The sequence below is a fragment of the Colossoma macropomum genome, unplaced genomic scaffold (assembly GCF_904425465.1).
Source record: "Colossoma macropomum unplaced genomic scaffold, Colossoma_macropomum, whole genome shotgun sequence".
NCBI classification, from domain to species: Eukaryota; Metazoa; Chordata; class Actinopteri; order Characiformes; family Serrasalmidae; genus Colossoma; species Colossoma macropomum.
This window is the reverse complement of record NW_023494800.1, coordinates 29494156-29507407: the sequence shown is the minus strand read 5'-3', so window position 1 is coordinate 29507407 and position 13252 is coordinate 29494156. Positions and strand designations below refer to the sequence as shown.

General features: G+C 40.7%; 1 protein-coding gene across 1 annotated transcript in view; it reads left to right on the top strand.

Annotated features, from left to right (window-relative positions):
• Nucleotides 1–13252, top strand: part of pde8b (phosphodiesterase 8B) — an 82366-nt gene that overhangs the window by 26090 nt on the left and 43024 nt on the right. Inside the window, 3 exon segments of the mRNA XM_036587956.1 lie at nt 4815–4871; nt 11714–11806; nt 11808–11905. Of these exon segments, the coding sequence (XP_036443849.1) occupies nt 4815–4871; nt 11714–11806; nt 11808–11905 (248 nt within the window).

Genomic DNA, 13252 nt, shown 5'->3' with positions numbered 1-13252 from the left:
GCTTAATCATTTACTACCCAGACAGCAGCAAATCAAGGATGTGGCCCACAAGTGGGCCAGTCAAATTTTGCTAACTGGAAAAGCAATAAGAAGTGTTTACTGAACATCTAATGCATTAATAATGTGTAATTAATTTCAATTTTGACACCAGAATTAACAATTAATAATAGTTCATTAAATAAATAATGTAAAAAGCAGTATATTCTTTGCGTTCATTGAGACATATTGTGGAACTCATATAACTGTGTTTATGTAACATGTTAAGAGGGCAGTGCTGAATAACATTTGTTTGTTTGTTTGTTTGTTTGTTAGCTATGTAGGCAGTTCTAACATTTTCAGCATGTACACTCCTTTAAAAAATGAGCCAAATCGCAAAAAATGCTCATGGATTTTAGAATCCAGGGCCTGTGTTACAGAAACATCTTAACTCTGAAATCTAAACTGTTTAGTCTCCATGACGACTTCATTACGGACTGAATTCAGGACAGTAGCTATTCCAGAATAACAGTTCCTGACTTCATAATCTCATCATCAACTCCAGATAAGAAAACAGCATCACACAAACATCCTAACTAGACTAAACCTCCTAAATCCTGTCCTAACTTTAGGATGAACCCCAACAGGGTCCTAACTTCTGTTTAAGATCCGTTTCTATGGTTTTTAGGCAGCTGTGTCAGCAGCACAGTTCACTACCAGCATAATGAGCTCTGTTTATTTCTACTGTAAAACGCTGCTTTCACTGTGAGATGATTCTCTTTTCTAACTCAGCGTTTTTAAAAACCTCAGACGCTGCAGACTCGATCTCCACCGCCCCTCTGATCACCTTCGTGTGTTAATGTTGATGATGAAATATTACAGTGATGGTGGTGAATGATGAGGAGACGGAGCTGAACGTGTGTCTGTTTATTAGGAGGAGTAACGTTAGCGCGCTCGGCTAAAGCGTTTGGGAAATGGAGACTGAAACTGGGGAGCGTCGACGCTCTGATAAACAGCAGGGGGCGCTCTCACAGTATTCACAACTTACAGTGTATCACACTTTAGCTTTGTTTGACCTTTTTACATCAGTAACGGTAGTTAGCTGCCTGGCTAACTAGCTTGATTATTTTGACTACGTATTTATGTTTCAGCTGTGCGCATATGGTCAGTTGCTAGGTAACAGTTGATTGTCATGACAGTTGATTGTCAACTTCGATCGAGTGAGTTAAGATTTCTTAACTGGAGAAGATGCCGTAAGATACGATAAAATTCCTAAATTACGATAAAATTTGCTTCTGTGAAAATACGAATGAGTGAAAAATCTTATATTGACCCTGTCAGATCTTAAGACAAAAAGACGGGAAGTTTCTGTAATATGGCCCCTGATTGAAACCCTATAGTGAATATTTGGTCTCACATTAAACACAAGCTAGCTCAGCAGTGTTTTTCAGCTGTTTGAAGCCATCAGTGCTGGGTGGATCAATACTGACTCTTCTTTCTTTAAAAGGCTGTCGGCAAGTTTACCCACAAGACTTCAACGCTGAACAAAGTCAAAGGAAAAAGCTCCATCCCTGCTAATTTGTCCATTTGTTTAATTCCTGCTAATTTACTGACTAATGACTTGCTAATGACCATTAGAAGCATAATTTGCCATTTTGCCATTTTGGCCTTGTCAGCTAAACTTTTATGATCTTGACATTCCTATTTGCAGTCTTTAGTGTAAAGTGTTACCACTTTTTTTCTTGTTGTTGTTTTCTTTTCTTTTTCTCTCATTCTTCCTCTCCCCAGTCTACCCTCTGTCTTTATGATTCCTGGAAAGAGGGGAGAGAGGCAGATGAATGAGCTTTCTAGGGATACATTACACACTCAAACATCTACACCCATCCACAGCGGCGTGGCCAGTCTTCTAGAAAGGATGGCCCCTTTAAAGGAGTAGTTTGGTAAAAAGTCAAATGTGCCTGACCTTCTGCTTACCCCAAATGCAGTTGATTAACCAAGACACGTTTGGTGTCCAATTTCCACAAGTTTCCACAAAGAATCAAAATCTTCGTGTATTTGCTTCAAATCATGTCGATAAGCTGCGTAAACTCATTTACAAACGAAATAATTTAGTAAAATGGCGTGGACCTTATTTACACATTTAAATTGAAACTGGAACATTATCATCCACACAACGACCTGCTTTCCGGTATTAAAGCATGAAATGGCCAAACATTAAGCTTTTAATGTACTTAACAACGAATCATTAAACAAATAGACAAATTAAGTTAGCATGAAAGCTTTTCCCGTTGATTTCTCTAAATGTTAAAGTTTGGGGGTAAACTTGAAGACAACCTTTCACAGAATTTGACAGAGTCCATACTGCTCCACTCAGCATTAATGGCTTCAAACAGCTGAAAAACATTGGCAAGCTAATTTAACTGGCCAGCCCATAACCATCAGTAAAAACTGTATTTTGGGCTTAGCCCATTTTTTTGCACAGGAGTGTATATATATTTAGGTTCAGACACATACGACTGAGGCTCATTTGTGCAGAAAATGTGGTCCCAAGATTTGTAATCAAACATTGTGTTGGTTTTCTAAGTACGCTGACTCAGCTCCTGTACCTACTTTAGCCCACATACTGTGTTGTGAATTCTCTTAGTCTCGTCTTTGGTTGTCTTGCGTGGAATGATACCAAACTGTGGCCAGGAAAGAAGTGATTCCAGTTATTCTGAATGGCTGCGTCTTGGAAAAGTTTATTTCTGATTTTATAGCTCATAGTCATTGATACTGTGTTGTAAACCACATTGTGTCTGTGTGACCTTAATGAAGACCTGGGTGTGCTTTTTAAACAGCTTGAGAGACAATTTGGGAATGTATTGGTGGAAACAGTTTGGGAGACTATTGACTTCAAGTTTTTGTTAGCAAAATAAGCCTCATAACTGCAGTTCTAAACTAACTAACTTGACACCAAACATGTCTAGGCTGATCAGCTGATTGCCCTCTTGAACAGCATTCATCTATCAATTACATTTACCCCAGGTTGGGGGGCTTCTTACTCCAGGTACGTGGGCTTTTTAATAAGGCAGGGGTATCTTACTCCAATTAAGTAAGGATTTACTTAAGAAGGTGGGATTCTTACCCCAGGTAGAGGGGTTTCTTACCTCAAGAAGGTGTGCCTCTTACCCCAGGTTGAGGGGTTTCTTACCTCAAGTAGGTGAGTTCTTACCCCAGGTTGAGGTGTTTCTTACCTCAAGAAGGTGTGCCTCTTACCCCAGGTTGAGGGGTTTCTTACCTCAAGAAGGTGGGCTTCTTTCCCCAGGTAGAGTTAGGCAGGGTTCATATTCCAGGTAGACAGGTTTCTTATCACGGGTAAGCTTCTTATCTCAAGTAGGCAGCCGTATCTTTCCTTGGGAAGAGGGGCTTCTTACCTCAGGAAGAAGGGTGCTGCTTACCCCAGCTAGGGGGCATACTGTCCAAGCAGTGGGTCAAGCTTCCCATTTTAAAGCTGTTCTTTTGTGTGCAATATAAACAGAATTGTCTGCTGTTCTGGTTTATTAGCTTGTACTCCAGTTAAAGAGGGTTCTTACCCCAAATAGAGGGGCTTCTTACCTCAAGTAGATGGGCATCTTATCTCAGGCTTATCAAAGCCTGGGCTTCTTATCTCAGGCTTATCAAAGCCTGCCTTCTTAGGATTAAGGTTAGGGTTCTAATTCCAGGTAGAGGGGTTTCTTACCCTAGATAAGGGAGCTTCATATCTCAAGTAGGTGGGCTTATCTTACCTCAGGTAGGCGAGCTTCTTTCCTCAGGTAGGGTGCTGCTTACCCCAGGTAGGGGGGCATTTCGACCCAATAGTGGGTCAGGCTTCCCATTTTAAAGCTGTTCTTTTGTATGCTGTGTAAACAGATTTCAGGTTCCTGTTTATTTGCTCTGATTGTGTTCAGATTTGTGCAGCGTCATCCTGTACATGATAAATACATACAAAGATGTGATTTAGATTTACAGTAAAAAAAGACTCTGGCCCTCATTCACCAACTGTTCTTAAGAAGAAATTTCCTCTTAAAACGCCCTTACGCAGTTTTCTTATTTGGGATTTGTTCTTATGTAGGAACAGCGTCTACACACACTCAAGAGCACAAAGTTGAGAACAGTTCTGCACTTCGTGAATCTGACGTAGACTTTTTCTTACAACCTTTCTCAAGAATGAATTTAGGAAAAAACTTAAGATATTGGTGAATGAGGCCCTCTGTTCTTAAGGTGGGCTTCACTCCATTTTCTCTTACTATAACGAAGAGGGGGGAGGGAGTGAGAGAGAGACATGTGGTATGTGTGCCATATGTTGGTCGAGGAGCTTACGTGTGCCTGAGCGGATTATCCGGAGTGTTAAGTGGTGATGACAGGCGGGTTAGGAGACTTTAAGCTTAGCACGCTCGCACTGCAGCATCAGAACCTCTTTCACTACCTTACTTTCACTTGTCAGACCCCTCACAATGTTTAGAGAACGTTAGGATGACCTGCTTTTTAGCTGAGAACGAGTTCTGGGAAATTATGTTTGGAAGGCTAAGCAGCGCTTTTTGCTAGTTGGATGCAAAGAAAGGATTGTCCAGTTGCTGGCTGTGTGGTAGGACCAATGCTTGGACAACTTTTGGAGAACATTGGAACATCCTGCTTTTCCCAAGCATGTGGACTGGGGTTAGGGAGGATGGCGTTGCTGTTTTGACATGGTTGCACTATCTTGTGTGTGGAACAGCTTCTCCGAACAGCAGGAATGGTACGAAAGAGAAGAAAATACAGATCTGGACACTGTTCTGTTTATGTTCCTCTGTTTCTCACTGTGTTCTCCGTCCCTCTCTCAGGTGTCTGCTACTGAAGAATGTATTGGGCCGATGCGTCTGACCCAGGAACCTACGCAGGTACGGCAACTCAGCATTCTGCACTTCATAGTTACAGAATTTTCCCCAAACACAGTGGTGTTTTGCACTGTAGCTGTAAGGCTGATGGAACTAGCATTTATGTCTGTGATATACTTTAACGTACAGGGTGATTCAAAAAGATTCATCCGATATCAAAATGATTTATTTCACTTGTAAATCGTTACAGAACAATGCAGTAAACTGTAAATGGTTTAAATGAGCATAAAGTTTATTATGTAATTGTACATGGTCTCAGTATGAACCTCCTCCAGCTGTACAGACAACATCAACGCCATAGTCAGATTCATCCCATACTGGATTGAGCGTGTCGGGTGTCGCTGCACTCACGGCTCTTTCAGTGGGATTTCGGAGATCATCCAGTGTTGTGGAACCAACGACGAACGCTCTGAGCTGTTGGACGTTCACTGCTGACGAAAATCACACTGCACAGTTGTGACGGATTCACTCTTATTGAAGTGGAGAACGCAGAACGCCTTTCTGCTCAGGGTCTCCATCTCCTGAAGGAGACTGAAGGGAATCATCTGCCGGTGACAGTCAGAAACTCTATGACCCCCTCTTTCAATTGGATTGTGATTGGTTCCTAGGTGCCTCACAGTTGTAAAAATATGGCACTTTGAAATCGGATTTTTTTGATCACCCTTTTGTGTATAAAAATATTACTAAAAATGTCACTCCAAGGTCTTCAGTTTTGAATATCTACTGATACTGATACGTTTCCGTACGTGATACATGATGCCTGACTATGGTACGCTGCAAAAATTAGCATGTGACATACAGTCAGGTCCATAAATATTTGGACACCAACAAAGTTATCGTTATTTTAGCTGTCTACCACAGGTCGAAGCCTTTAGGTGTTTCTGAGCTCACCTGTGTATTCTTTCTATAGATTTTTTATAACTCTGTGTTAGCTAGATGCATGGCTGGCTATCTACAATTGGGATTACCCCGAAAACAAAAGCCCTTTGCTCTGAAAATACACACTCTGGAGTTGGAGTTACTAGTTTCCAGGCCTCGATAGCATACTGCTCAGTTTAAGGTTAGCTGAAGCACAATGCTTACCTGTTCAGGAGAAAATCAGCCAACTCGGGATCCGTTTTAAAGTCCTTCTGGACCCTGAGCTGTCTTCATCTTTGCTAATATTTACCCATGTTTTACTACATCTCAGTATTTTAGAAAGTTGGAATCTAACGTTATCTCTGTTGGAATCTAACGTTATGTCTGTAGATCCAATTTGTTTTCATTGCTTGTTTCCATGGCACACTGTTTTTGCCAGCCAATTTGTTTCATATCTGGCAACCCAGGGTGTCAGTGTAGGACTGGGAAATGGGAAGTGGGTGGGATCACAGGCCAACAAGAACAGATTTCAGTTTATGATTTAGTAGAGTAGATATTGTTTCTTTAAATAACATAATACTGAGTAACCTAACATCTTTTGAAAATTTCTTCACCTGTCATTTTAATGTGTACTACTGCAAATGTGCATACATGAGCTCCTTCTGGTGTGAGCTCACAGTGACTGGTGTGCTAATAGTGCCCCTGCTGGAGAAACGTTGGACTGCAACTCTCTAAATGAGTGATTTCCAACACCACGCCCATGTGCTTTTACATAATAAAAAACAAGGTGATTTTCGTCGTTATAGAGGAGGCCACTCTGGAGCTATAGATGCCTTTGGAAAACCACGTAGTATAATATTTTCACAATTTTAGTGATTTAACTCATCTGAGCTACTAGGACAGTAAAGCTGTATGAAAAATATTGTAAACTTTTCTCACACAGTAAATCACACTCTGGGATGCCCACAGCAGAGACAGTGGGGATTTAGCCCTACCGCAGCCTAATGACCTTTAAAGGCTCCATAATAACCCAATGTTTTAATAGTAAAAGTGAATAAAAGAGTTACTTCAGAAAACATGGGGTTGAACAATTGAACGTTGGATGGATGACAGGCAGACAAAAGAGCTAGCTTGATAGATAAGTTAGGCCTGCTGGGTTAGCTTTCGCTTGGTGGTTAGCTTTCTTTTTGTAAGTTTCTCCGCCTGTAAAGGAACACAGTTCTGATAAAGCTATGTGGGCGGGGTAACCCACATCAAGCCTTGTGATTGGTGAGGATACTGCTTATGTAAGCGTGGCCCAAGATGAGGGCCGCTCAGGTTACATCACAAGAGGAGAATGTTGGCAAAATACGTAAAAAAACTGCAGTTCTCATTTTTTGCTCTTCTGGTCTACTAGGTCTTCCAGGTGGTTGTTAGGAGTCCCATTTTCTCTGCAGCTCACTTATTTTTCTTTGACTTCCACCTTCCGTATGCAAGTGGATTATCTTATATCTAATGTCCTCACAAACATATGCTGAAAAATGACTTGTTCTTAATTTCCACTTTGACTGGAAATTAATTAAATGAGGGGTTTCTGACTTTTGCCCAGCACTATGTGCTATATTGCATCCTTGACAGCAGCACAGTTTGGTGATTGTTGCCATATTGTGAGTTGTTTTGTTTTTTTTTTGAGATGGCAGTGCTGGCAGGTCTAGCGAGAGCAGGGTGAGGTTACTGCGCCCCCCGAAGGTGGACGTGCGGCGATGCAAAGTGGGTGGGCCTTCTGAGCGAGGTGGCAGTGGGGAAAAGTCCGCTGCGTGACTGGGCCCATGCGGAATTTCGCACTCGGGCTCTGTGGTTACCCAGCGCTGCTCAGGATGAAAGAGTGTTGAACTTTCACACCCACCCACCAACACCACAGCATTTTTCTCTCTTTCTTTTTCTTCCCACTTTCATCATCATCACCATAGCAAAGGAGAAGATACATGCATTTTGTTTTGTTTTTTTTTTTATGCACAACACAGTGTAGTCTCTAATTTTAAGCTCTTTCCGTTTCTCTTTCTTTCTCATACATCACTAGTTGAACTTCAGGGAGCAGTGATGATGCTGTGGGACAGTAAACAGTAAGCTTTAGCAGATTGTTAGTTTTGGGAGAGAGTCAAAGAGCGAGAGAGAGAGAGAGAGAGAGAGAGAGAGGAAGAGAGTGGGTGGAGGGAAAAACTGAAGGGTAGATGAGAGCGAAAATGAGAGAGACAGATAAGGACATGTAAGATCTGTGTTTTTTTTTTCTGTCTGTTTATGTTTGGGCTGATGTGTTGTTTATTGTTGTTTATATTCCAGTAACATAACTGATGAGGTTCTAAAGATGGCTTAGTTGTAGCTGACATTACGAGGCCAAACACAAACTTATTCACAGTTGTTTTTTCAGTATCTTTCGTGGGCCAGCTTGTATGATGGGGACACAGCAGTGGTGTAGGACATCGTTTTCATAGCCTATTACGTCCATCTTTAAGTAATTGCCATTTGTCATAAAATGGTTTGTATATAAGCCTTTAAAGGTGGTTACACACCATATGTGAAGCAAATAAATGACAGGAAAATGTGCAGTAATCGGATTTTTTGGCATCTAAGCAATACACAATGGGCCGTTATTTCCACCATTATTTGCACTACGATAAAACCAAACATGCCCGCCTCATTCAGGAGCCGAAACTTTGAGCTCTTTCACTCCCAGCTCGGACTTTCATTACTCAGTTGGAGCTGTTTTAGAGGCTGAAGGTTTGTGTGCCTGCACACATAACTCGTACGTTCGTAGTCCAGTTTGAGCAGCCTTTGAGTCCGATTTGAGCCTTTATTCATTGTGGGTTAGCATAAGTTGTTCACGTTCTGAAATTATTTTATTGCTGTACAAATGAATCACGCTCAAGTTGTGAAGGCCGTAACCTAAAAAACTGTCAGGAATCCACATTTCTCGTTGGGTCTAAAGGGGAAAACAAAAGATGAAATACATGAACGAATACCAACATAACCAGTGAATACTCAGGTATTCAGATTATTCGGGCAAGCCTAGATCAGGGCTGTTATACCTCTTATGTTTATCATTTTTGTTCATCTATATACAATAATAACTCGTACAGTGCATGTAAACGTAAATATTAAATGCAACAAGGTTTGTAGATGCCATTGTATAAGCACAATAAGCCACCTGAAGCTGTGTTACACTTATGTTACCATGATCAGGGCTAAGTTATGGCTTTATATTGTGTGTTGTGTTATGCTAGTTTTGTTTGCTTGTTTTTGTTTGCCCAAAAAGGCTAAAGTGAACTTCTTTAATCTCCATCTAGATTAAAACTACAGCGTCAAATGTAGCTTACACAGGTTCTCATGGGGTACTGTGCAACTGAAGTTAGTGTAGTAGTTTGCTGGGCAGTGGCTATTAAAGCTATATAGGCTCTAGGGCTGGGCAATATGACAATATATATTGTTATCATGATCTATTATGTCAATATAGTATAATATGCATTTCTGAACGTATCATATATATCGTCAGTACTTCCTCACGGAAATACCTGCAGAATCGCTCGTTATGCAGCACTGGGACTCCCTGTGTTGTTGTCTTTTTTTTTTTGTAGAATGGGATGTGTCCGGTGTATGCACTGCTTAAATGCAGTGCTTAAAAGAAAACAAAGTTTTCAGAGTGTTTAGATGGAAAAACGCCTTGGACTTTGTGTGAAGGTCTGTGTTTATATCGCATCCGTTGGGCTCCCGAGTGGCACAACCGTCTAAGCGTTGGCCCTTTCATCAGGAGATCAGTTCAGTGCAGTCCCTTGTGATCCTACAGCCAGGAGTCCAAGAGATAGACAGACAGACAGACAGACAGACATACAGACAGATAGAACTTTATTGATCCCGAAGGGAAATTGCAGTGTTTCAGTAGCAAGACATATAATTGCATGTAGACTTACATCTACTATGCATAAAAAAATGGAAATAAAAATAGACATTAGGGCTGCAACAAACGACTAATTCGATAGTTGAATAATCTATCGATTCCGAAAACGAATAATCGATTTATTTGGATTATGAATCACTGCATCACCGAAGTACTTTTATGTAGCTATTAGCTTTTAAATTTAGCTGGAGGTTGTTTTATGCATTTGTTAACTAACGATGAAGACAATGAAGATGAATAACATTCAAGAATTCACTGTTTTAATGAACTTTCCTGCTAATACAAAAGATGGAAAAATAAAACTCCAATGTATTTTTCCTGTCAAAATTTATAACCAATGATGTGCAAAGTAGCAACAATAAAATATAACAAACTAAATCAGTGTTTCCTTTAATCAAGTAAATAAAAACAGTCAATCTAAATTTAAATGTTAAATGTAAACAGTGCAGTCTGTGCTCTGCACTCTGCTGTCTGTCTTCACTCTGCTGAAACTAAATTCCACACAGTCACAGGTCTTTATTGAAACGAAGTAAAGTCAGCGTCTCTCCGTGCTCCTGTGAGAGTCTCGCTCCCCTCTGAGAGCAGATGTGCTCTGATGGAGTGGATGGGGAAGTTTCCTCTTAAGATGCTGCAACATGGAGGATGTGCTCCCGTGCCAGCTAAGCTCGGCTTTACAAATAACACTAAACTGACAACCTTATTTTCTGAGTTTGGCTCCCACACTTTTGAGGATTTTGTTCTTGAGGCAGCCATCACGCTGTTGTTAACTCTCCAGTGAGCAGTAATGGCAAAACATTCCTAGCGAGCGCAATAAGGACGCGTAATGACTTCACCAACTAATCGACTATTAAATTAGTTGTCAGCTAATTTGGTCATCGATTTTAGTCAACTAAGCCGAATAATCGTTGCACCCCTAATAGATATAAGTGAAAGTATAAGATAGTAGAAAAAAAAAAGTATGTGTGTTTGCATATTTACATAGCATATAAGACAGATTTGCTGTATTTACATGATAGCAGGCACTGAGTGGTATGAGGAAGTCTAAAAGCACAATGAACATAGACATAACTAGGAGTTGCAGCAGTATTACCGTGTAAAGTGTGGAGTGAGTCATTACAGTAGCAGATATATTGCACAGTGTGTATTAAGGAGAGGTGATGTAGTGATGTGGTTCAGCACAGTTCAGACAGCAGGAGATCAGTACCGTCTCTGCAGTAAGGAGCATCAGATCACAGTTGTCCTCTCTCTCTGGGTGGGTAGAATGGCCCCTCCGTCTTCCCCATCACTCAGCGTGATGCTAGTCAGTGCGGGCGTCTGTTAGCTGACATAACAGAACTGGTGGTTAGCGTCTCCTCCGAGCGAGATTTGTTTGAAAAGATGCGGTGGTGCTTCACTGGAAGGACGCCTGTGCTAGCCTTCGCCCTTCTCGCGTTGTTGGTATCGTGTGATTGGGGGAGTCCTGACTAGTGGCTGGAATTGGATATGAGAAAATTGGGGAAACCCCCCCTAAAAAAAAAAAAAACAACAAAAAAAATATCTGATTTTTGTAGGTTGGCCAATACATGATATTTGTATAGGCCTTAACAGCTCTGCCCTTGATCGGTATCAACTAATAGCCGATTGTGCTGAACGGAATCAACCCCAAAATCACTGATCGGTCCATCTCTAATGCATCTGTTCAGGTCAATGTATTGACATCTGAATGAATTGCAGTGACTATTTTATTTCAACTTATAAGAAAAATCCCTGTGCAGGTGTTGGTTGATCAGCTGTTGTTCATATTCATATTTCTTGGTATGAAGAGCAGGTTTAGAAAGAATGATATGACAGTTTTCTTTCCCAAACTGTTGTTAAAAGCTGACTGCTGATGAGTGCTGACATCACAACCGGGAGAGAAAATGGGCGTGGCCTTTGGTTTTACTCCTAAAGTAGCACTGTTACTAAAATTGCACAAATATTTACACGTCTGATGTCGTTTTCCCTCTGTGAGTTCCTTTAAGTGTAAAACATAATTGTGTTCATGTGTTTGTAACCTGTGTAACTCTCACCTCTGCAGGTGCTGCTGGTCTTCGCTAAAGAGGATGGACAGAGTGATGCGTTCTGGTGGGCGTGTGAGCGGGCGGGCTTCAGATGTAGTGTCGCACGTACGCCCTGAGTCTGCGGTCGAATGCTTCTTGGACAAACATCATGAGATCGTGGTCATCGACGGGAGGCCTTCACGCTACTTCGAAGCTGAAGCGGTCTGTCGGTGAGCCTCACAGACACATACTGTACTGTTCTGTTTACACCTGCTGTACTGATCTTTTTTGTTATTTTATATGCAATAATAACTCATACAGTGCACATAACTGTATGGATTATATACTTCAACGTCTGTAGATCTCTCATTCAATAAATGTGAGCACTGTGGGATCAAGAAAAATGTATTAAATGATGAATAATACATTATACATTGTTGTTGTACGCAGAAGTTGACACACCCCTGATCAAATGGCATGTTATTGTTGATTTGAAGTTACACGTCCTCTACCGAGAACACACCTCTGCACACTTTAATACACAATTACTGTTTATTAGCTGAATGTAACATATTAGGGGGAAAAAATAAATGTAAAATATAAAATATATCATAACATTTGCACAGGCCACATTTCATGTATTATTATTCTCCCAATATTTTAATTCAGCAACAAAATCAACAGCATCATTTGATGCATGCAACTGTAATTATCTATTTATAACTAATTTTGATTAAGACTTGATCACCACTGGATATGAATTCTGTGACAGTTTCACATTAGAATCATTTTATACTTTTATTAAGTAAATAAGCCTGGGACAATAAGTAAGTATGAAAAATCGATAAATCAGGACAAAATTATTGGTAGATTTTGATATTTTTGTTGTTTTACAGTTACAAATTCAATGTACAGCAGTGCAAAAGTCAGAGATATTAATTTATTTGATTTCTAGTCAAATCAGCCATTAAGTACAAGGTATTCATGTTTCAGGAGGTATTTCTGTGATCAGATATAAAACAATCCACTTGCGTAAGGAAGGACAAAGTCACAAGAAAATAATTGAGTTTCCAAAACTGATTAAAAGCTACAGAGGAAATGTGCCTCCTAACAACCACCTGGAAGAGCTGGTAGACCCCAAAACTGCCCCCATCAGATAAACAGCACTTAAAGCTTTCATCTCTGAGAGAGAGGAGAAAATCAAGCTGCTTCAGATCTGAAAACATCCACAGGTGTTTCTGTCCATCCTTCCACTGTGAGAAGACGACTCAGCGCTGTGGGTCTGAAAGGATGTGTAGCTGTCAAGAAGAACCTCACTGAGAAAAGGAGTCGGACACATCAAACAAAGCTGAACAATGTCTGATCCACTCAGACCAGCGCAACACAAACTAACACACCACCACCACGTCAGTGTTACTGCAGTGCTGAGAATGATCCACCACCCAAATAGTACCTGCTCTGTGAGGGTCCATGGGGGTCCTGACCACTGAAGAACAGGGTAACAGAGTATACAGAGAAACAGATGGACTACAGTCTGTAACTGTAGAACTACAGAGTGAAACTATATGGTCAGTGGA